The sequence below is a fragment of the Paralichthys olivaceus genome, chromosome 3, assembly GCF_024713975.1.
Source record: "Paralichthys olivaceus isolate ysfri-2021 chromosome 3, ASM2471397v2, whole genome shotgun sequence".
Lineage (NCBI taxonomy): Eukaryota > Metazoa > Chordata > Actinopteri > Pleuronectiformes > Paralichthyidae > Paralichthys > Paralichthys olivaceus.
This window is the reverse complement of record NC_091095.1, coordinates 10,683,942-10,708,437: the sequence shown is the minus strand read 5'-3', so window position 1 is coordinate 10,708,437 and position 24,496 is coordinate 10,683,942. Positions and strand designations below refer to the sequence as shown.

The window sequence follows — 24,496 nt, the reverse complement described above, 5'->3', positions numbered from 1 at the left end:
ACAAGTCCTCTGTGTCCGGATCCACTGAGCTGGAAAAGTTGCTTACAGTGAACTGTTTGTTTGGCTTTGTAAACGTCTGAGCTCTGGGAAAAAGAAAGGACGGACAGAGGAGGAGCGTCGCTCCTGGAGGACACTTGTTGTGTTTCTGCTTTTTTTATCTTATTGGTCAACAGTGCTCAGTTTAGTTATCTGCACCCACGAGTTAACTTGTAACCCAGTGACCTCTGACTCTGTTTCCAAATGTTACTTATTGTGTGTGTGTTTGTGTGTGTGTGTGTGTGTGTGTGTGTTTGTCAGCCCTCGAAGCTATGCATTACTAGATATTAAATAAATATTGGACATCATGAGAAAAAACTTCAAAATCACTTGTGCATTTCAATATACATATATAATAATATAAACAATAACAATATATAATAATATAAACTGTACAGATCTCCTTTAACCAAACACATACATCAAAAATAGTATTTGTAAATTTGAGAGGATGCAGATGAGGGTCAGAAGAAGTTACATAGAAAAACTTTCAAACACATGAAATGATGCCAGTGAGACTACAAAGAATACCAAACTGGTTTTCAACTTTATGAATATGCAAAAATATAAGATAAGGAAATAATCAACATCTAAAGAGTGGACAAAGTATTCCTTTACATATTTAAATGGTCATTATCACAATATTAAATTTTACATTTAATTCTTAAATTCCTGTATTCAAAATTGTAATCTGGAAAAACCAAAGGAATAACAACAAAATGTTCTCTAACATTTATAAAGTAGAGGGTGTTGTGTGGTTGTATTTATATTTGATGCATTAATGTTTAAAAGCTGGTCAATAACAACTGGTCAAATTTCATTACCTGATCAAATGGTGAAAGTATAAAGTGTTTATTTACCTACTTTACATCAGCCCAGTGTGTGTGTGTGTGTGTGTGTGTGTGTGTACTCCGCAGCACCATCTGTTCAGGCTGTGTGACATGGTTTGGACTGTTGAGCTGCTGGTTTGTGCGCTGATTGTCAGAAATTATTCAAAACCACACCAACCCTCAAAAGATGTTTCTCAATCTAATCACAATCTCAGTGTGTGTCAGTCACATGTCAGCAGGGGGGCACTGTCACTGTCACTCTGTCGGGGCTGTTTGGGGGAAACATCCACGTATCTGGAAAATACATGAGTGAGGTTGATTTGTTGGTGATGTTCAAAATTCAACACCCATTGTTGAGATAATCTTGCATCAGGTTCTCTGGCTGATGTATCAGCACAGTCACCTCAACATTCAGAGAGGCTCTGCTGACACACACACACACACACACACACACACACACACACACACACACACACACACACACACACACACACACACACACACGCCATAGTAACAACAATGCACAAACAAGATAAATTGTCCCAAACACTGAGATCCCATCCAATTTATTCATGTTCGTCATGTTCAAAATTCCTTTACAAAGGGAACTAGTTGTGTTGTGACATGCTGACACCTCTCTGGTTTTCAGTAAACCGTTCTACTAACTCTTCCTACAGTGAACTGCGGTTGGTGATGGATTGGGTGACACACGGTGCATGATTCTCTCTGGGTGGTATTGGCTCAGAGTTTCAGATCAGACGAGTAACGAACTTCACTCTCAGTAAGATAAGGCTGCCACCTAGTGGCTGAAAGCTTGCGCAAGCGTTTACTGCAGAAAAACAGCTGAGATTGAAACCTGGAAATATTATACAATACTGCCATCTACAGGTTATGCTTGGAACTTGTGATATTGATGAAATTATTGGAGCAACTGCTTTTCAGTAAGAGGATATTTTCTTAGGAGATCTTCCTGACAACCTTCTGCAGTTCATTGCTGTAAACGGTTAAATGTGTGTTTTAGTTATTTTATATTCAGGAACTCGTGGAAACATGAGTATGAATCTGTAGGTCGGTGCAGTTTTATGTTCTGCATATAAACAAACACCTGTGAAGCGTTTTTGTTCATGGCTTGTTGTTAATGTGCTCTACATTATTTCATCTGTGTAACAAATCATGAGCTCATTGGTTGTTTTGCTGATATTATTTTTCAATATGTTAGATGAATGTTGAATATCTCATGTGACAAAAACTGATTTTCTTTTGAATTTTAAGCATTTAAGTTCTTACTGTATCTTGTGCCGACCTTCTTTTTTACAAGAAGTTTTGTCATATTAAGTTTGCAATATAAATTGTATATTACTTTTATATTTTTCCACACATGGAACGCCCTCTCCCCCGTGTCTCAGCCTTTGTTAGGAGATGAAACCTGGCTGAAATATTACACCATTACTTCCAGGTCTGGTCTATTGTGTTTTACTTTGAAACTGGAACACTGTAATGTTTCCTCTGAGAAACACCTCATCCAGAGCTGCGTTTCTACTGTGACAATGAGGACAAGTTGTTCTGTAGCTCTGAGGTTAAGAAGTTGGATCTTCATTCCTTTGGATAAATTGCTGTTCTTACTTCCTCTGGTGACTCTATTTGCTGGTAAGTTATTTACACTTCTGAATATAAGAAGTCCATAAAAACAATGATTTGTTTGGTTGAATAGTCCTGTGTTTACTATTTAATAATCTGACACTAATACAGTGATTTTTCTTAAGCAAAAAAATAACTATCACATCGTTTAGATTAATTTAGTTTAGCTTGTCTCAAATATTTTTTGAAAAGTAAAATAAAAATACATATGTTGAAAAACTAAATCACTAAATAGATACAACACAATCAACTAGCTAAATAACTTAACCAGCTCTGACTGATGTGAAACGACTTAACAGAGTTGTTTAAGGACATTATGGAACATTTAAACCACAACATAAATGGAAGCAGCCCAGAGGAAAAGCAGAAACAAATTACTGTAAAATGCAGTAAAAAACCAGTTAAAGCACTTTGTGATACTCAACTGTGAGTATTTGTCCTAAAATAAATTGGATTATACCGTGACCTAAAATGACAGAAGTCAATACCTTCAGCATAAACACATCATCATTGTGACTGTTCAGCTCGTCATTGTGTTTCTTTTTGGTTTAAAAAGTCAAATCACTCATGTTTGGAACCATATACGATATCAGCAGGAGAGATTCTGTTGGTCTAACGTTCACTAAACTCAAATCCTCAGGTTCTTCACAGGAATCGGAGCCATGGAGAGGAACTGCCTCCAGGTCATCGGATAAACAACCACTCCTACAGAATGCCTTCACTCCAGGTTATCAGTGCTTCTCTGTATCTACTTCAAGAGGAAGCCAGGCCAAGTCAATATTCTTTCCAGCAGCATATTCATTGTGCATTTCACTTTTTAAAATCTAAAGCTCATAACTTTGTGTCCTTTCTTCTGCACACAGTCCGGCCAGTGTCACTGCAGATGCAGTATGACACCAACATGACAGAGAATAACGTCCATAGAAGAAGAAGAAGCAGCTCGGGCTCTGGTGACGCTGGAGACTCTGATCTGCCTCTGAACCTCCTGACGACCTCTCATCTCTCATCTCTCAGAGATCTACTGTCAGACAACAAAGTCTCAGGTTGCACAACTGCACAACTGCACCACACCCCCTCGTTCAACAAATCACAGCACGATGTCATGAAAATAAAGGTCATCTCGAGTAAAGATAAGCTGGCATCGATTAACGCCTGCATTCTTGTTTGTTTCCCTCTGGTCTTGTGTCATATGGATACAAGAATCAGAATGAATAAGGCAAAATGACATTGATATCTGACTTTGGATAAAAGGCTGAAATCAGTTCACTATAACCCAGCATGCAACAACAGATCAGGCCAGACCTGAATATAATCTGTCAACAGTTGTTAGTGTCATTTTGATGGTGAAATTCTTCTTTCTTTCTTTTTTTGTTTTGTTTTTGAAGTTCGTTTAGGTCTTCGTGTATCTCTCAGTGGTCCAAGTGAGCTTCTTGACCCTCAGTTCCTCCTCTCCCTCAGCAAACAGGTCAGTAGATATTAATTTAAAGGCAAATTATAAATCATTCCCTCGTGGTGTCTGTTCAGGAAAGAAATTCATGTTGCTTGGAGGTGTTAGATTTGTTCAACTGTGTTTTTTCCATAAGATTTAGGAGAAAAACACATCAGTTACTTCATTAGTTAGATTGTAATGACTGATAAAAATGTGTGTGAAGGGAACCAAACTACAAACTCACCTCCCCAATAATCAATGCTCACAGAGTCTAAAGTTCAGCAACTGAAACCTCAGCAGCTGAAGTTATTTGACTTTAATCTATGAACTTTGGTCGTTTCAGACTGACAGCACTTTTTTAACAGGAATGTGTGGATTAAAAGATTAGTGTCTCTAGAGCTCTGCACACTACTGATGAAGAGGAGGTCGAGTACCACTGAAACTAGTTTTTGAAGAAGCAGGGGAGACACTTGAAGCTGTTGTGTTGAAGTTGGTGCTTATGACTGTTGTGTCTTTGTTTTTCTGCCTTTTCTCTGAAAAGCCAGGACTCTACAACAATGGAGGGAAGCCAGGACTCTTCACTATGAGAATTGTGGGAATAAAGAAAGCAGCTTCTGCACCTTGAGACGTCATCATCCACAGTCAACCCCAGAATCTCTATGATTATTTAAGCGACATTAGTAACAAAAAGGATATTAATAAACGCTAAATAAATATACTCTGTTCTTCTTCCTTTTTAAAATATTTTAGATCAAGGTTTGTGTTTAATTAAGAATTTTAAAAGATTTAAAAATAAACTTGAAATAAACAGATAAACAAGGCCAGCGATAATACACAAAATACAGTATATATATATAGATGAATTATATCAACATTTAAAATTTGGTGCAAAGATAGAAGGTTTTTACTGGTTTTCTATTTTAGAAGGAAGACAATGAGCCAAAATACAGATGCCTGCTTCCCTTTTACAGAGGAGGGTTTCGTTTTTAGCATTTGTGGACGTGGAACTCTCATTGATATTATGAGGATGCACGAAGGGAAAAAATATATCTTCTAAAATTTGTGAAACAAAACGACAGATGCGTTTCAAGATCATTTTAATGTCTCTGCTGTGTTCCTGTGACTGACACTTGACCCCGCCCCATGAAGTGAACGAGCCAATGGCACCAGACGCCGGGTATCTGTCCCCTCCCTGTTGGTGGAGCTGAATGTGACCGTGAGGAAGTTGCTGTGCACTTTACCGGTCATGACTGTGAACGTCCGGACTCTCTGCTGTAAATAAAGCACCGACCCGCGCTGCGCCAATTGCGCAAGGATGACAGAGTCTGTGGAGGACACGCTGCCCGAGGAGGAGAGGGAGTTCCGGAAGACTGTGGCTCTGCTCGGCGGGAAAGAGCGAATTTACTTGGTCAGTGATGTCTATGAAAGCAAAGAGGAGGACGCGGAGGACGCCGGGATCCTGCAGGAGTTCATACGTGACATGTTTCACAGAGGCAGCCATGTGAGAAGCAATGGGCAACCCCACGCCTCCTCCCCAGACAACCCAGAAGACACTGCGAACGAGAACCACATCTACAGCAAGACAGAGGCAGCTACGTGCAGCAATGAAATCCCTCTGACGGAGAGGCCCAGAGATTTGGATGTGGGAGCTAGCCCGGTGGTGCAGACGGGCTCCGGCAAAGGCAACGCGGGTTCCGCTGAGAGGACAGCGACGCGCAGGGCAAACATTTCCAGCGTGAAGCGAGCGATAGACTCGCCCATCATCATCTTCATCTTCAGACAGACGTTTGTCGGTAAAGAATCCAGCGAGCTGTGCTTAAAGGAGATCCTGAAGGACGTCAGGGCGCGCACGAAGCGTGCCAGTATCGCGCAGCCGGCTCTCATTGGATTAATCCACGCCAGACAGGAGAGCGCCGAGACGCGTCGGTGCGCGCAGCTCCTGGAGAGTCTGATCCGCTCAGTGTTCCATAAACATCCGCCAGAGACTATATGGAGCGACTGTTTCATCCCGGACACAGAGGCCAACATGCTCAGCATCAAGAGAAACACCTGCAGAGTTGTACACTCGTCCCAAACAGCAGGTGTAATAAGACACGTATTCAAGTTTGTGATTAGTTTAGAATTGACCGTTTTTGGCTAAGCACATGTCTGCAGGACAAATGCTTGTTGGCAAAGAGTTTGACCCCTGAGGTCTGTCAACAAGACACCATGCAGTTTGGTGATGCGTGAAATATTTGACAGCCAAAATTGAAAATTGGTTCAGATTTGACTATTTAAATCATGGGCCTATATTGTGCAGATGTCACACAACCCTGCAGCTCATGTGTAATTATTACTGATAGGGAAAATATCCAGTCACAAGTATGAGCACATCAAGAACATCAGCAGGGTGAATGTTTGTTGACATGGAGTTTGAACCCTGGTATCTTTAAACAGGACAGCATGCAGTTTGATGATGCACAGCCAAAATCAAAAATTGGTAAAGATACTTCAAATAATGGCCCTATATTGTACATATAACACACAATCCTACAGTGTATATGTAGTTTTACTGAAAAGGAAATAACAACGCCTTTAATTCAGAAAACCATAGGATCATTCATTGTACCTAAATATGTAGTTATAATGATATCCTGGGGGATGAAATTGCATTGATTTTGATAGGACAATTGTTAAACCCCTAATGAGTTCAACCACAATCTAAGTTCCTGCAAACACTGTTGTAAATTGTGTTGGTGCGCTCCATTATATAGGTCAGTCCATGACATTCACGAGACTGCACATTTCTAAACACATTTTTCTTCCCAGGCATTGGCTGCAAAGGCCACGAGAACAAAAGGAGCATTCATGAAACAAGCAGGCCCTTAGATAAGCTGCCAAGTTGTTAAATGCTTTATTATTGCTTCTTTTAGATAATACCAGGAATAGAGGGAACCCGCTTCTCTGGCCATTCCAATGTTTGTTCTGGCATCGGAGAAGAGGAGGCAGCGGTCAGACAAACAACTCTACGAACAGCAGGCAAAGAGGTAGCTGCTTCATCCCTGTTCAGACTGACAGAGCCAGGAATTTCCACTTCCACTGACCATTTTCTTTAGACCTCCCTTTTTCTATTCTTTTCTTTCCTTATCTATACAACAGAGTATCTTTGTTCTCCTGGGATTGGTTTTTATATCTCAGATTGCACTATATGGGTAAAAGGCATGGTTGATTGAATCTATATGCAACAATGTTAAGAGCATTCTAATTTTAAAATTCAAATGTTTAACCATGATTGAAACTATAGCAAAGAGCACAGATTTGTATTCATTTCTTTAAACTCCGGTTACATTGTACATAACTTTATTTTATTTGTTTTTCAGGAGACAGTCTAGAAGAAGGCATCCCTCTGCAAAAAAACAATTCTGTGACTGTTGGGTGCCATGTGAACGGAGAACCACCTTGGGGTGACAGCTGATGTCAGGACATGTGAACTTATGGCTGCAGGCCTATAGCTATGGACAATCCTGGTTTAACTGTGAAGTTGGCCTCATGATGCTGCAGTGCTTTAAAGCAGGGTTTCCTTATGATGCTCAAAATCCCAATTCTGAGCCCACGTGATTCATTTCCTGAAGCAATGATTTGTTGGACAGTCAAATCTGTTGCCATCTTGCTGATTGTTGTTTATGTGTAGAGCAGTCATACAAGCTGAATCCCATCAAGTCAGGGTTTTTTTGGGGGGGGGAAGAGATGTTCAGATAGAGACTTGTACGTTAGCTTATTGCAGGCAGAGACAGCAGAATATTGGAAGTAGACATTTTACAGCACAAGCACAACTTTAACATGAGGCACAGTCAAACACAGAACAAGATCCACATCTGGGCAATGCGGGCAACTGCTCCATGGGACCCCAAAACTCTAGGCTTACTGTTTATCAACTGGTCTGTGCTAGTTGCATTTATTTTATTTGTGCTCATTAACATTTATTTTGGAAAATTACATCACAGTATCAACTGACATGATAGAAGTCTTAAAATTAGTTTTACTTTATTAGTGTACCTGACTGAAGCTCAGTCTTTAAAAGGGACCCTGTGTCAAAATCTAGTATTTCTAGATCCTAACTATTAGTTTTAGACTAGTATTACTAATATTATGGTGGTGTTCCTTAAGTGGTGCTAACCAAATGTGTACATTTGACATATTTTCTATTGTGCTAAATTAAATTATTGCACAACTAATCTAGAGCTAGATCTAATGAAGAAAAACTTCACTAATTGCACAGAGAACAGGGGTAACTGTGAAAAGTGGCCCAACTCTTCTTATTTTTACTGACCCTGTGATTTATTTTTCAGGATTTGTGCCTTTACATGAGTGCTATTATCAATAGCATTCTCTCTAACAGAAACTGAGTAGTCTGCTTTTCACTTTTTTATTTATAAATGTATGCTACAAATTGTCTGTTATAAAAATAAACCCATCTTGTATATCTCTTGATAAGAAGGACTTTCTCTACATTCTTTCACTAAATATTCATCCATCAATCAACACAGACAATGCCACATATTACCTGACAACTACTACAAAACTGTACACAGTGTAAATATTTTCTTTTCCTTTTCTTTCATATTCCCTTTTTGTCACCAGTCTAAATAAGAAAACACAGAGGACGCACGTAGAAGTGAGCACCACCAAACCAAATGTTGCATACACGGGTTACTGTCAACACTCAGCTTAAATAGCAACACCAATTGACACACATATACTACTTGCAGTCTAAAAATAATGGAGATGTAACTTTAATTGTTTTTAATGCAACCCAAAAGATGATGTCTGTGTATCTCTCTCTATATATACAAGTTTGGCCAAGCCTATGATGAGATCAATTAGATAGAATTTGTCTTTACTATTCTACCTGCAGTTAAGGGATGCAAGCAAGACATTTTTCCATCTTTTTTTTCTTTTAGAAATAAAGGCAGCTATTTCCTTAAAAAAACTTACTATACACTTTTATTAATTTCCAAATAAAACACTCACAACCTCTTGTTTTAATATATTGATATTATTGACAGACAGTTGTGAGAAAATGATTAAGGGATAAAACTCAATCAGTGACTTATTGTAAATGTTATCTTTGTCTTTGGAAAACTATTTTCTGACCTCACTCAGGTGCACACCAGGTGCACACACAGTATAGATGTATGACCCAACATAGGGAGATTATTCGACCCACATAAATGCCTGTCCATAAATATGTCTGATTACTACATCTAAATAATCATTTTTCAAATACGATGAAAAGCTGCGAGAACATATTTCACTTAATAAAGCAAACGCAAGTTGGTACAATCGACGAGGATTTGGATAGTGTAGTATAATAGTTCAGTGTGTATTTTTAATCAGGCGCAAATGAGGCCACGCTAAGCTGAGGTCCTCTAGAAGGGGACCTGCAGTGTCAGACAAAAAGAAGTCAGCGGCTGGTTGTTGTGGGTTCTCTGTGTCTGAGAATAAAACTGTGACATCTTCTTCATCCTCGGACATTAAACCTCTTGAACTTCCACAGTCGCACCAGGTTCTTGGGGCTGAGGAGGAAATAAAGAGCCAATCATGATAACATCTGCCGGTAAGTCGTACAACGTGTTTTCATTTCGCTAGCTTGTCTTTAGCATGCTACCATTGAATTAGCTGAGTCACAGAGCTAATGTAGCAATGTTCACCGGTGACAGTACATTTACATTACATGTTTTCCATCATGGACAAACGTCTTTTAACGTGTGTTTGATGTAACGTGTCGTTGAATTGAACCAGTCTCAATATACAGGAGCAGTTAAAAAGTTGTTGTAACGTTAATGCTAGCAGTGTTTGCTATGATCCCTGCTGCTCAGATAGTGAAGATCATGTTCATTATAATGAAAACACAAGAATAGCTTTCATCTTGGTAACGAACCACCACGTAATGGGTCTTTTAATGCAGCTTCCTGTCGAGGAAGATTTGCAAATCACGTTCAGATTCAACCATTTACTCTTTCCGTCAGATTTGGACTTAAATCAGTAAACGTAGCGCGTCTCCATTTATTTACTTTACTAACGTGTCAATGATAAATACCTGTCATCTATGGTCAGCAACCATTAGCGCCTGAGAACAGGAAGTGTTTGTGCTGCTCCCATAGAGACTAAACGATTATAGATGAGTCGATAAGCAAACAAATAAACCTAACTTTTGATTAATTCATTGATCATTTGTAAGACAATATTATGTTTCCCCTAAATTTCTTCCTCTCAAATGAAAATACCTCCTGCATTTCTTTGTTGTTTTTGTTACAAATGTATTTTTAGGTTATATATACTATAATGTCGTTTTACGTTCTTCTGGGTACTTGGATTACCCAGAAGAAATTTAAGATGTTCAGAAGTTTTTTGATATATAAATAATTAGCAGATTGATGATAAAATAATCATCAGTTTTAACCTTAATATATATAGTAGGCAACATTTGCTGAAATGAAATAACTGACACTTAAACAATCTAGTCAGGTTTTACTGTAATCGTGCTGAGTCATTTAACTGTTCTGACTTCATAGGATCAAGTGTCAACAAAGAGATAAAGGTGTCTGAAAGTTTTGAATTGAGCAACCTCTCAATCATTTTTTATTTCCTTTACTTCAGCTGGAATTATTTCACTCCTTGATGAGGAAGAGCCACAGCTCAAGGTAAGACATTATTCCAGAGTGGTGCACCAGATGCCTTAAAATCAATCAATCTGAGATAACCTCATTTTATGTCATGTTCACTGCTGTTTAGAAATTATAAGCCAGTTTTTACATAAGAGCATAAACACATGTGTTTTATGGCACTGGCTTCCCATGAAATGTTTCATAAAGGGCAAGAGTAATGCATCAGTTAATATGTAAAATATCCAAATTAAACAACTCTGTCTCATTTACAGGAGTTTGCTCTGCACAAGCTAGACTCCATTGTGAATGACTTCTGGGCTGAGATTTCCGGATCTGTAGATAAAATGTAAGTATGACTACGTTATGACTTGAAACTATAACTGATGCACAAAAATTTACATTGGGGAACATTAGGTTACACTCCTGGGTTCGTTTTTAATTTAGAATGCAGCAAACCCTGTATCGCCTTCTTTATAAGTGGTGACAAGCACACACTACGACAGAGGCAGATAAAATGTAGCAGGGCAGTGTAGTTTACTAGTTCCTACTCGGGCACAAACTATTTGTGGGTAATTGAATACACAGTTTATACTGATTGGGTGATGCATATACATTTATTTGTAATAAAAAAATACCACTTCTTGGTGCAAGTTTTCATTGTTGTGTTCTGTAACCATATGTTGTCTACTCACAGTGAGGTCTTGTATGAGGATGAGACGTTTCGGAGTCGAGCATTCGCTGCCTTGGTGGCTTCTAAGGTTTTCTACCACCTGGGAGCCTTTGAGGAATCTCTGAACTACGCTCTTGGTGCTGGTGAACTCTTCAATGTCACAGACAACTCAGAATATGTTGAGACCATCATTGGTGAGAGAACCCAAAAAATCATGCGATCTGTTTTTTTTTGGTGACCATGTGACATTTCTGTTGTTTTAAGGCTGCTCTGAACCTGAACCTGTGAACCTCTTGTGTGCCAGTGTGAAGTTAATAAGACAACAGATTACCGATGGAATAAGATGTTGACTTGAACCTGGGAGTTGAATTCTGCTGTAAAATGAAGACCCTCTTTTCTTTTCTTTTTTTTTGTCTGCCAGCCAAATGCATTGACCACTACACCAAGCTGCGGGTCGAGAATGCTGAGCTGCCAGAGGACGAGGAGAAGAAAAGCATTGATCCCCGCCTCGAAGGGATTGTCAACAAGATGTTTCTGCGTTGCCTTGACGATCACAAGTACAAGCAGGCCATTGGCATCGCCTTGGAGACCAGGCGCCTGGACATGTTTGAGAAAACCATCTTGGATTCGGTCAGCAGCTTTTGTTTTGTTTGTTTGCACACTTCTATTTTTATTTACAAATACAAATGAAATGGTTGCACTGTTGAGCCCTGGATACATAACTGTTACAAGCATAATTCTCTCGACAGGAGTCCAGGTTCTAGTTACTGCTGCTGACTGTCTAGAATTATTCCTCCTTTGTCATGAAACACATTGGTAACTGTTACTTTTTTCTTTATCTCTTCATGCAGAGCGATGTGAGCGGGCTCCTTGCCTACAGCCTGAAAGTGTGCATGTCGCTAATGCAGAACAAGAAATTCCGTAATGAGGTGTTGCGCGTTCTGGTCAAGCTCTACATGAACTTGGAGAAACCTGATTTCATCAATGTCTGCCAGGTACACATCAAATACAAAGCCAACTCAGATTATAATTATTATGATTATGCAACCAGTCATTGATTGTTTGAAAATTTGACAAGAACCTTTACATTTTGTACTTTCTACCAGTTGATGTCCTTGATTTCTTGCAGTGTTGCTATAATGAAATTAGGACTAGACCATTATTAGTTTCTCAATATATACATTTAATGACTTGTTTTTTAGCCAGAGTCTAACAGATGAAATATAGCTACTGTCCTGCACTGGTTTACATAACAAACTTGATCCCCATCAAGTGTGAACCTAAAATCTCCATCTGATTTTTTTTTTTTGTCCTCTTCTCTCTAGTGCCTGATCTTCCTGGATGACCCACAGGCTGTGAGTGACATCCTGGAGAAGCTAGTGAAGGAGGACAACCTGCTGATGGCCTATCAGATCTGCTTTGACCTGTACGAGAGCGCCAGTCAGCAGTTCCTCTCCTCTGTCATCCAGAACCTAAGGACTGTTGGAACGCCGATTCCCGCTGTACCTGGCTCTACAAATACAGGGACTGTGCCCACACCTGACAAAGAAAGGTGGGCAGGAATAGAAAACAATAATACACCAATACCTGTGTTGACGCACCACCTGGAACTCTCGTTCACGAGCAGTGGGTCCTGAAACCCAAGTCTGAGGGCTATATAATTAGCGTCTTTATTGACATCTTTTTGCTTTTCAAGTTTAAGTACAGTACATTTATGAGGGACCTCAGATAATAATTTAAAACTCAACCTACACTTGGTTATATTAGTTGCTTCAAATTAGGTGATTCAATACAATAAAGTATTTTTACTGTGTTCCAGTGATGCAATGGAAACAGAAGAAAAAGCTGGCAGCTCCCCCGCTGGAAAGCCAGTAGAAATAGTAAGTTCTTTGGATTGGCTTGTATGTCAAAACTTTTGTGATACCAGGTGTCTGTAATTTATTTATTTTTTTATCCACACAGAGCAACTCTTATCGGCTATGTTTGTGTGTTTTTGTAGAAAGATGAGCCCAAAGACCAGAACGCCAAGATGATCAAAATCCTCAGTGGGGAAATGGCCATTGAGCTGCATTTGCAGTTTCTAATTCGAAATAACAATACAGATCTAATGATTCTCAAAAACACAAAGGTAAGTAGATAAACATACAAATTATTGTTTACATGGTCAAATGAACTGCTCAATGGGTTGTTAAAGCTACTGCATGAGATTTCTTTCTCTATCACTCTAGGATGCAGTCCGAAATTCCGTGTGCCACACAGCCACAGTAATAGCCAACTCTTTCATGCATACAGGAACAACAAGTGACCAGTTCCTCAGGTAACTGTGTAGGCTAAACCAAATGAGGAACAACAATCAATTTCCTACATTGCACAAAGTGACTGAGAAACATATTTACTCAAAGTGAAGTTAGGACTAAAAGTTGTTGTTTTACTTTTTTTTAGAGAAAACTTAGAATGGCTTGCAAGAGCCACCAACTGGGCAAAGTTCACAGCAACAGCAAGTCTGGGTGTCATCCACAAGGTAAATATATTTCACAATGATGATGGTATACTCTAAGAAAAAAAATGTAATGCATATTATTGATGTAATAAATTTAATTTTGAATATAACATGCTGTGTTTTTCAGGGCCATGAGAAAGAGGCTCTCCAGTTAATGGCCACGTACTTGCCCAAAGACACCTCCCCTGGCTCAGCCTACCAGGAAGGAGGGGGCCTGTACGCTCTGGGACTCATTCATGCCAATCATGGTGGTGACATTATTGACTACCTGCTCAGTCAGCTGAAGAACGCAAGCAATGATGTGAGTGTTGGTGTTTACTTTGAATTCTGCTTATTATGAAATACACTACTGGGCAAAAGTTTAGAAAACCTCAATATTCCTGTTATTTAAATTTACTCTTGTCTCTATATTGCTATAAAGTTAAAACTTAGAACAAAGAAATAATACAATTATATAAAGATAAAACATTAGTGCCTCAGATAAGTGTTTAGCTGAGACAACCCATTTAGTTTAAGTCACTGTGTCAGTAGGTTGATTTTTGTTTTGTGTTCCATCGCTCATGCTCTTCTTCTGTGGTACAGATCGTCCGTCATGGTGGTGCTCTTGGCCTTGGCTTGGCTGCTTTGGGCACAGCCAGACAGGATGTTTACGACCTCCTCAAATCCAACCTGTACCAGGATGATGCAGTTACTGGTGCGTAGGCCACTGACAAAATCTCCAAACTGAAAACCTTTCTGAATAGTATGGAGGTAGCAGGGAGGAGGTAGTTTTTGGTTCTCAGGATTCAGCTTCCAAAAAATTACCTAACCTCAAAAATGTTAAATCTTAAATATTTTTGTCCCGTTCTGATAGTTTAAAACCAAATATTGAAAATAATAAGCATAAAATTGCCAATTTAGAGACAAAATGGTCTACAATATGCAATGGGTAGTGATTTTGCAACATCCCTAACATGCATGGATTGCTGTTAAATCTAGCTCAGTAATATACACAAGTAAACATCTGTTGATTAGGGGGGAAAAAAACACCCTGCTAACGGTAATGTGTAACCCCTCAGGTGAAGCTGCAGGTCTGGCTCTGGGTCTCGTCATGTTGGGCTCCAAGTCAGCCCAGGCCATTGAGGACATGGTCGGCTACGCTCAGGAAACACAGCATGAGAAGATCTTGCGTGGCCTGGCAGTGGGAATCGCCATGGTGATGTATGGACGTATGGAGGAGGCTGATGCCCTCATTGAAAGCCTCTGCAGAGACAAGGTGAGGCTGAAATGCAATCAGAGCAAATCTACATGCAGTACTTTGCTGTTGTGGCACTCTTGCAGCTTTTACATATAAAAATACTATACATGCAATGAACCCAGCTTGAATTGGGGAAAAAAAATGGTTGTGAGGCTGTTAGAAAAACCAGCTTGTGTGTGTATTTCTATTATATGGGAGACTCTACCTCTGTACAGTGTGCCAGAAACCATTCTGTAAGACCTGAATGTGGTAAATGACTCAATTTATGTTGTTCTCAGTTTTGTATCCAGACACAAAGTCTCAAAGCTCTGCTTCCTCTCACTGTCAATGTTAGGACCCCATCCTGCGGCGCTCTGGAATGTACTCTGTGGGAATGGCCTACTGCGGCTCTGGGAACAACAAGGCCATTCGGCGTCTGCTACATGTCGCGGTGAGTATTTCCTGTTATGTGTCCTCTTCACTACAGTTTTTCAGGAAGGTTTATCTTGCTGGCAGTGAAGCCGATGCCAAGAGCCAGGGCTGCATAACTGTGGCTGGTATACTTGGTTACTGATTCATCTTTCTTAAAGATTTATTCTAATAAAACATTTGACTCTTCTTAACGGATTAGACATCAACAACAGTGTTATTCTGATCAGTTTCTGAATCTGAAATTGAAGTTCTGAATCCATCAAGTCTTGAAAGCTTTTGATAAAACCAGCACTAATTGTTAGGTCCACCATAACAATGAAGCACTTACATTTCAACAAGGAAAAGAACTGGTTTGTCAGATGGTAGTTTAAACTGATGACAATATAACTTAAGGATTCATGTATGTATGTATCAATGTTCTCTCAGTGGCTTAATTTGCAAACCAAACATAATTGACAGGTGTGAACAGTTCAACATGTTGTCCTGTAGGTGGTGCCTTTACAAGCTATCAGAAGGTGTCATGGTAGAGCATGTGCCTCACACTGTGACCCATAAGGCCACATGTTGATGTTAATTGATGTTGATAGGATTTGATGAGTCTCCGTATTGGCTTTGGTGATTTTTGACTGTTTTACTTATTTTAAATAAGGTGAGTGACGTAAACGATGACGTCAGAAGGGCTGCTGTCGAGTCCATCGGCTTCATCTTGTTCAGGTAGGATCCAGACTGAATTAATTGAATGAAGAATATTCTTGTTTAGTTTCTGTATATCCTTTCTCTTTCAAGCCTCAATGTACTGGCCAAACTCCCAGTTCCTTATCCCCAGCACAAACACACGCACACTGCTTTGTGTGGAGACTAAATAAAGCATTCAGGCATATTAGTCAACTTCGGCTAATGTTGTTCAATCTAAAAAGAGTTTTGTGAAGTCAATATTATATTCCTCAAGATGATGTTTAGAAAAGCTTTAAAACATAGTTACTCTACTGAAACTGGCATTAAAAAAGGTTTGTGCCATAGCCAGCTCTAGAAACCCCTTTTAATAACATCTGAAATAGATTCCATTGTACAATAACAAGGGTAATGTCTTTGGTTGTGTTCATCACAACAGTGTCATTGAAATGTTTTCTCTTGTTTTCTGCTTTCCATACAAAACGACTCATAAAAACCTAATTTGATTAAAACCCTTAAAAATGCTGGTTTGTTTAAGGTGAATAGTGGTGCTGCACTTATGCCCAGTGTAGAGATAGTACTGCTTTATCAGCAACCATTGCAACTATTCCTGTTTTGTTAAAATTAAGCATTAATTTTTTATCTTAATTCTTGTTTCCGTTGCCCTTGTACGCTCTAATTATCTACTCTTCATGGAAGGTATTCCATGGCTGAACATTCTCGTCATTGTCACTCACACATGTTCATCTTTGGCTATTTATAGGGAACTAGCCATTAGGGACCAGAGCAGTGTTGAACACAGAGCATAGCCAGTGCACAAATGTCATGGTGTACATTTTTAAGCCCAAAAAAGGCTATGTGATATTCTGTGTGATCAATTGGCTGCTAGATAAACCATGTGTAAATCTTTGCTGTGTTTAGACTTCTGACTTCTGAACCAGAACAGCTTCCCACCATAATGACTCGAGGAAACTCCTTCCATCCCTCCAACATGCTCACTTGCACAATTGGACATCTCCAAGTTTAAATGTTTTACAATTTTCTTAATAAATCAACAGAGTTCCTGTTTGTTAAAAATGGATGAAGAATTGATACACTCCAATGTCACATAGCAAAATCAGAGGCCCTATCCAAATCGCTATTTTGTTGGCTCTGTTTGAATTGAGTATGTGTAAAGAACCAGCGTAAAGGATCTATTGGCTCTATTAGCTGATATGGAATGTAAGTTTATTTTCTAACTAATTTATAATTACCAGAATGGACAGATCAAACACTGGCTGGAGAGAAAGCCTTTCACTTGGGTTCTCCTAAAAAATTGCCAGAAGGGGTATTCAGTTGGTTGCAGTATGCTACTTTGCCACTAAATCCTATACACTGTATTTGTATCTGCACTGTTCTTAAAACACTTTTATCTGATATTATCAAGCATATAGGGACTTGAGAAATTGCTTCTGATATTTGTACAGTTTTCTTGCTTGTCCTTTTAAATCTTTAGGCCCTTGGATTTGTAACAATTGTCTTATTATTATTCAAAAGACGTAGTGGTTTGTGGGGTCACTTTTAAATGATCGTATTTGCAGATCTTCTGAGGTAGTATCAACACATTCATGGAGGAGGCATTTCTACTTGCTGATATTGACACAGATACTTTGAACTGGTATAATTATTTTTTTCAGTTCATTAAGACAGCAGTTTGTTTTAATTGGAATCATTTCATTTATTTATAGTTTTGTTCTTTTTTTATATAGCATCTTTTTATTTGGATACTTTTTTGTTATGTCACCATCAGGCTGTAATACACATACAAAAGCACTTCCCAAAGGTCCAGCAAATACAATACGTATCATTTCAAGAGTGCAATGCATTGTGTCTATTGCAGAAGAGATTTGAAAGGTTGAGTTGTGGTTGTCTGATTATGAAAGCATGTTGTCTGAAATGTTTTACAGCATATTTAGATAGCCCATACACATCGTATACTGCATTCATAAGAGCTTCCAGGTATTCATGGTGTTTCCATTACTCGCATTCCTACATCTGGCGGCCTGAACTTTAACTCTTTTCTTTGCAATTGTGATATGAACTATCTTTCTGTCTTTGAATCCATAGTGTTAATGCTTTGACATATTTTGTAGCATTGCCTTGTTTTGCTTCACAAACATCAGCAGCAGGTTAGATTTTGTTGTGTAGTGTACAGTAAGTCCTGGCCTTAAATGATTTGTTCTGCAAAAACAAGTTCTAAATTTAGAATTTAGCATTTTGTCTTTAAAAGAAAAATAATTTTGCAACATAAATCTGATCTCCTCTCTATTTAATTGGATAATTTCCAGTAATAATATCTACACAGAGCTAACATGTTCTTCATGCTTACCACCTTCATTCTCAGTCAGAATCATTGTGTCTAACACAACACAACTGGATGACTGTGTGGTTGGTTGTCTGCACCTTAGCGGACTTTGATAGCTCACCGCTCCAATGCCATTTTTCATTCCTCGTTTCATGAATAGTTTAGAGTTTGCCGCCATTGAAGACCTGAATGAAATCTGTGTGTGGGCCCAATCTGCATTTGAGGCCCCTGGGTGGCTTCCTGGCTCATGACCAGCAATGTTTTTGTAATTACAAGTGATATAACGCGCGAATGCCTGTCTGAAGGTTTTGTTGAATAGCGTGTAGACCAATGGGTTGATCCCTGATGACACATACCCAACCCAAACAAATATCTCCATGAGGCGGGCAATCACATCAACATCACAGCTGGCACATAACACAGAGGTTATGTTGGTGATGAAGAAAGGGCACCACATCACTACGAAGAGAAGGAAGACTATGCCTAGCACCTTTGAGGCGCGCTGCTCATTGCTCAGAGTCTGCATTGACTTCTTGCCCATTGTTGACATTCTACGAAAGTTAATCTCACCTCCTGTAGGAGAGTTTATTGTGGCTGCATTAGATTTTTCTTGCATCCTGGGAAGTCTGTTGTCTAGCATGTTCAGTTGCTCAGTCTGAGGTGAGGGCGCACCCTGTTCCCTCTGAAAAACTGTGGAGACTGTTGGGGAGCTAAAGCGGTGAGTCACCTTTGACTTGAGCAAATAAACCTTTTTGCGCAGCACCTGTACAGTGAGAAGGTAGATGACCATCATAATGGTCAAAGGGATGAAGAATGCTGCCAAGGAGCCAAACATGATAAACTCCCTGAAGGTGTCGGTTTTCAGCAGGCATGTGTGGTTACTGTTGAAGGTGATGTTGTTGGGAAGGTGGTAGTTCTTGAGTCCCTTAATTGGAATTGGGATGGCGATACCTAGAAAATGATGACAACAGTTAGCATTCGCAAAGACACGGGCCTCTTGCGCTGATGAAGTTTAGAAAAGTGGAATTAATTCTTCTTTTTTTTCATATTGTCAACACCAGCTGCTGTAGTGTTGCTTTTGATCTCAGGGAAAGATATACCTGTGTCATAAGTGGTAGTAACAGTAATACAATGAAAGGGTGGCAACTTCTGATTTCAGGATCTCCTTTTTGTTTTTTTAATGAATTAAAGTAATCAGATGTTGAACATATTGGACCAACAAAATGTATTCATGCTTTATTTTTCACAACCAAGTGCTCACAGGGGTGTAACTTGCTTTGGATGCACAAACTATATTGGTCTTTGAATGAACTCCAGTCTCATGAAAATTGAGTTGTGTCCTCTTGGCACATCATCAGTAACATCTCTGAGGCTCTCTGATTATCCCTTTCAATCTCCCCATTTGTAAACCCGGTCTTAGATTTTATGTCAATGAATCATACTCTTAACAGTTTGTGCTACAAAAAGTCAAGGAAATCGGTACTGATGTGCTTACAAATGGATATGAGCCACACCAGTGCAATCTTCGCCATTGCCTTGGCCCTGGATTTGTACTGGCTGTGTTGGATTGGCTTCTTGATGGCAATGTAGCGATCCAGTGAAATGGCGCATAGGTGCATGATTGATGCCGTAGAAAACAGCACATCGAGGAAGAGCCAGATGGGGCAGAGGAACTCAGGAAGAGGCCAGCCAGAGTCTAAAGAGAAGATGAGAAGGTTAATCTAGAAAGTCTGTTTTCTTTCATTTTCTACGTCGTTTATCTGTGGTAATGTCTCTGAAACCTTTATAATGTATAACTATAATGTACAACCCACTTTGATTCCAAAAGAGCTTGAGTGTTGCAGACTGTCTGTTAATGAAGATGTACCACAATGGCAAGAGATCAAAAGTAGCTCTCATGCAAAAGATTGGTGTTTGTTTATCTCTGTGAGTAGTGAATTTACTGGAAAAAGTAGGGTTCAATGACTGTTTATGGAGCTAAAAGCTCTTTATGTAGATGTGCTGGAGACTGTGTTCAACAGTAGTGTTTATTTTTTGTTCCAGGCATAAAATTGGCAGGTAATTGTTCTGGCTTTTGTCCCTTCACCCATTAACAAAAGACTGTTCCTTTACTTAAATTTCATTTGTTGTGCCACCTCCCCTTCTGTTTCTTGCACTGCTTTTTTCACTCTTGTTGGAATTTTTGAGTCATAGCTTTGGTTCTGTTTCATGGGGTTGGATTCATTGACAAATACTTGAACTCATAATCATTCTTAAAGCAGACTCACTGTATGTTTTACAAAGTGTTAAGTATCGTAATGCAACCAGCTTTAATTAACGTGTACTAGCAAGGCCAAAGTTAAGAATTATGCTCTGCAAAAATGTATTTCAACTGGAAATTTCATTGAGAATTGCGTAACTTATCATTACTGTTCCCTAAATTTTCTCCATTTTTATTTGTCACTTTAAAATCTGTTTAAAAGGATAAAATCCAGTTATTGCTGGTTAGTTATTAAAATTTATTAGCAAAGAACTGTAATTGTGTTTGCTGCAAATTTTTGTTGTATTTTTCTTCAGGTATCTTTTTTTATGGATTGTGTTAAATGAACCAAACCAAAATATGTAGCACATTGCACAATTCCTCTGAGTCATAGCTCTTTTCTTAAAGAGGGGAAATATAATATTTAATTGTTGTGCTAAATTGCTGGCAGAGGTAAAGCATTTTACTCAGTTATGATTGTAATGTATTAGAGATAGTGCCTTGATGGTACAGTTGAGGTAGAAAAGTAAATAATTGGTCCTTTCAAAAAAATCTTTCTGATAGTTCTTTTGTGACCCAGTGCTATATTATATATACTTTGTAACATTGTGATCTTCATTTTTAGAATTGAAACTAAATATCTCCACACTCGTAGTTTTGGTGACTGGGAAGTGTTTGGTGCCTTTAGACCAATGATATGCTGCTGGACAACTATATATATATGACCTATATATATATATATACTCTGTGTCACTATACTCTGTGCTGTAGTGCGTTGAAATATTTGCTTCCCATGAGAAACTGATCCTCCATTTGACAGTTTGAATCTTCAAACTCCTTTCACGCAATGTTTGTGCATGTTTACGTCCCTATGACCACTCCTTTCTTACCATGGTACTGTGAGCTTCATCTCCCTAAATAGGAGAGTAATAACAGCTGCTTGCATTGGAAAATATTTGCCAAGATTTGATTTTTTTCAAATGCAATCTTCACTCAAGTGTTTAAGCTAACTGTGACAATTAGGTTTATTCCAAATATTACATGAAAGGAGATTTAGTCCTTTTCAAAACTCATTTCACACTTATTATACACATATTGAATGAAGCTGTAACTCTTGGTACTTTTCTCAGTCACAGAGAATCACAAGTAAAAGTTTTTTTTTAATGCCCCTTTATTCATATTTTGAGCTTTCATTTTCTTCTGATAAATTACTCTGAAAGTTTTGGACAACCTTCTCAACATCCGCAACTAAAGCAACTTTAAAAGGAGAAAAATGTCAGCTAAAACGATATGTGACGTGTGTTTAAAGGTGAAAGTAAACAGTTGAGTTGCTGCTTCATCTATTATTTAGGTTAAATACGTTCACAATGTGATGTCAAAACTCTGCCAGCTGTGGTCCTATTTTTACAGCAAACATTTGGACAGCGTGTAGAGGGCAGCTTTATTTCAAGTATATATATAATACTAGATAATTGCTTGTCTCTTGCTCATGTAGCTTCTGCATCAAGATGAGATGGATAAAAGCTGCAGCTGTGACCAGTTTGACCTGCAAAGGCTTTCCTCTGTAATACATCCAGTTCTCATTGAATACTTGTAAATGTAGAGTCAAAAAAAAGAAATAGCCCAGTGTCTCCATACTCTGCTGTTAAATGTGCGAGACATAATTATGATCTAGGTCATTGTCCTGCATTTGCATTGCTGGGGGATAAAAGATTTCCCCAAAAATCCTGTACAACCACCAGCACTCTCACCTTAATTGATTTGAATTTTGGTAATAATCTGCTACACCAGGAGTCACAGTAAATTTAAAGTATGCGACTTTCAGAAGTAACATGTTGATTGCCAGCTATCTCTTGTTAGATTTAATCCAAAATAAATTGTTTAATCATGGTTGCAATTGTATATATTGTCACAAACTATTTTTATTCTTATTTACTTCCTGCAACTATGCTGACTTGCTATTCTTGGTAGATTTGGGGATAATGGGTGAGCAGTGTGTTTTTTTTCTTTTCTTTTTTCTTCATCATTCCATGTTAGGGCAAGTAAAAGGTTTTTTAGATGTAATGGAAAATTGTTAACTTTTCTCGTCCCACAGACACACTCACTTTAAAACCTTGTTGCTTTGAACTATTGTGAACTGGGTTTTATAGGTCTTTTATACAAAGCCTTATAAACCCATTTAGGAGTTAAAAATAGTTAAAACATGGCTAGATATCAATATAGTGACGTTGTGTTAAACATATATCAAGTGTCAATGAGTTGATCTGGCGGTTGAACAAGGACATTGTCTCTCACTACAGTCATGTATCTCGTTCTTTTGTATAGCACAGATTTATTTTTTGTTTAAAGCTGATAAATTACATCAGGTTTTTTAATACATGGCCCCATGCTTGACTTACTGTGGAGAACAGTGACGAGAGCAATGGGCATCACTAGGAGTCCCACCAGTAGATCAGCAACGGCAAGTGACATCAAAAAGTAGTTTGTGGCATTCTGCAGCTTCCTCTCGAGGGACACAGCAAGAATGACCAGGATGTTGCCGCCGATAGTGGGGATGATGACCATGATTATAAGCAGGGCAGCCCATTTCAGCTGAACCCCAGACTCCTCTCCTGGCCACGAGCTGTTAGTCTCAAGTGGAGCCGCGACTGCCTGAGACATGTTGCTGTAGAGGTCACAGCTGGTCTGAGCGTGGGTCGGGGCTCTGATCTTTCTGGTGTTGGACACTCGGTCAGCATGGTCACTGGGTCCCACAGGCAAGGGCAAAAGGGTAGTGTGGGGCAGCTTAGGATCAGTGAACAGGATGTGTCATCCCTTGTGAAGTGAAAAAACCAAGAGGAAAAGCTAATGATCACTAGAGGATCCACTGAAAATGGGTCCAACGCTACAAACTCCAATGCTGGCAGTAATCCCAACACGATTAGTACTTCCACAGTGAAATGTTACCAGGCGTCCTCATTTTCCCAGGCAGTAGAAGCTCTGTCACCCAGTGCATCCTCTTAAAAGAACAAACAGGTCTGTTGAAGGAACATCGAAAGCTTGTTAGCAATTTGTCTGTATAATGGTGTCATAATGAGATGTTTACAGCTGGAAAATGAAGGAGGTCCTTCCTCTGTGGTGATTATTACTGTTTCCACATTATTAAGAAATTTACCATAACTGGAAAATATAGGGTGTTATAACTCACAGGCTTTTTTTCATTTTTGCTGGGTTTGTAATAACTAGTTAGTAAAAGGTTTGAAAACAAAGACTGGGCATAGAAAATCTCTATTATGCTCTAAATAAAAAGCACAGACTTGTCTCACAATCTACGGTCTAAACTTGTTCACCTACAAAGATGTACAATTTTTTTCTCTGGAATGGATTACACTGTTAATAAAGGTACAACCAGTCATTATTTGCCAAAGTTTCTTACCTGCTCCTGAGAGTTAAGTTTGTTGTTCTTTGACCTGTCCCGATGGTGCTACAAGTCTTTCCTTACACTAAAGCAAAACTTTGTGCTGATAAACTCTACATCTTCTTCAACATTTCCTTTCTCATCTTTATATTTCCACCTTCCACCAAGTAAGAGCGTGACAAAACATGCCCTCCCTCAGCTGCAAAGCCTAAATCTGTCTCTGTCTGAAGCAGTCCATGATGTGGAATTTGTTTTGCCACATTTTGGAGGAACCCCCAGTCTTGCTCCGCATCACCTACCGCGATCACAGGTTTAATACTTTCAGATGTGTGGCTTCTCTACCTCTCTCCCGCTTCCAGTTGCTGCCCCTTGTTCACAGCCTGAGATCTGCTCACACTCTCTCCCGTCTTGTTCACTCTCTCATTCTCTCTTCCCTCCCTCTCTGC

General features: G+C 39.1%; 3 protein-coding genes across 4 annotated transcripts in view; 2 read left to right on the top strand and 1 right to left on the bottom strand.

Annotated features, from left to right (window-relative positions):
• The first annotated feature begins 4,975 nt into the window (after nt 1-4,975).
• On the top strand, nt 4,976-8,436 carry LOC109625256 (uncharacterized protein C2orf72 homolog). 2 transcript variants are annotated; one of them, XM_020080417.2, is made up of 3 exons: nt 4,976-6,014; nt 6,846-6,959; nt 7,293-8,436. In XM_020080417.2, the coding sequence occupies exons 1-3, from the start codon at nt 5,249-5,251 to the stop codon at nt 7,385-7,387; spliced, it is 975 nt and encodes a 324-aa protein (XP_019935976.1). In that variant the 5' UTR covers nt 4,976-5,248; the 3' UTR covers nt 7,388-8,436. The 2 variants fall into 2 exon arrangements, with proteins under 2 accessions (XP_019935976.1, XP_069377994.1); XM_069521893.1 differs by having other exon boundaries at nt 5,063-6,010.
• An 899-nt stretch (nt 8,437-9,335) lies between these two features.
• Nucleotides 9,336-24,496, top strand: part of psmd1 (proteasome 26S subunit, non-ATPase 1) — a 31,782-nt gene continuing 16,621 nt past the window's right edge. Inside the window, exons 1-16 of the mRNA XM_020081071.2 lie at nt 9,336-9,529; nt 10,573-10,616; nt 10,853-10,926; nt 11,275-11,444; nt 11,672-11,880; nt 12,102-12,245; nt 12,576-12,802; nt 13,070-13,130; nt 13,250-13,378; nt 13,479-13,567; nt 13,693-13,771; nt 13,878-14,051; nt 14,333-14,444; nt 14,809-15,005; nt 15,322-15,417; nt 16,048-16,112. Of these exons, the coding sequence (XP_019936630.2) occupies nt 9,514-9,529; nt 10,573-10,616; nt 10,853-10,926; nt 11,275-11,444; nt 11,672-11,880; nt 12,102-12,245; nt 12,576-12,802; nt 13,070-13,130; nt 13,250-13,378; nt 13,479-13,567; nt 13,693-13,771; nt 13,878-14,051; nt 14,333-14,444; nt 14,809-15,005; nt 15,322-15,417; nt 16,048-16,112 (1,886 nt within the window). The 5' untranslated portion in view covers nt 9,336-9,513. The remainder of the gene's footprint in view (nt 9,530-10,572; nt 10,617-10,852; nt 10,927-11,274; nt 11,445-11,671; nt 11,881-12,101; nt 12,246-12,575; nt 12,803-13,069; nt 13,131-13,249; nt 13,379-13,478; nt 13,568-13,692; nt 13,772-13,877; nt 14,052-14,332; nt 14,445-14,808; nt 15,006-15,321; nt 15,418-16,047; nt 16,113-24,496) is intronic.
• On the bottom strand, nt 18,009-24,214 carry htr2b (5-hydroxytryptamine (serotonin) receptor 2B, G protein-coupled). The gene is made up of 4 exons (XM_069521892.1): nt 24,069-24,214; nt 23,053-23,670; nt 19,910-20,110; nt 18,009-19,365 (listed from the first exon to the last, which is right to left on the bottom strand). The coding sequence occupies exons 2-4, from the start codon at nt 23,312-23,314 to the stop codon at nt 18,407-18,409; spliced, it is 1,422 nt and encodes a 473-aa protein (XP_069377993.1). The 5' UTR covers nt 23,315-23,670; nt 24,069-24,214; the 3' UTR covers nt 18,009-18,406.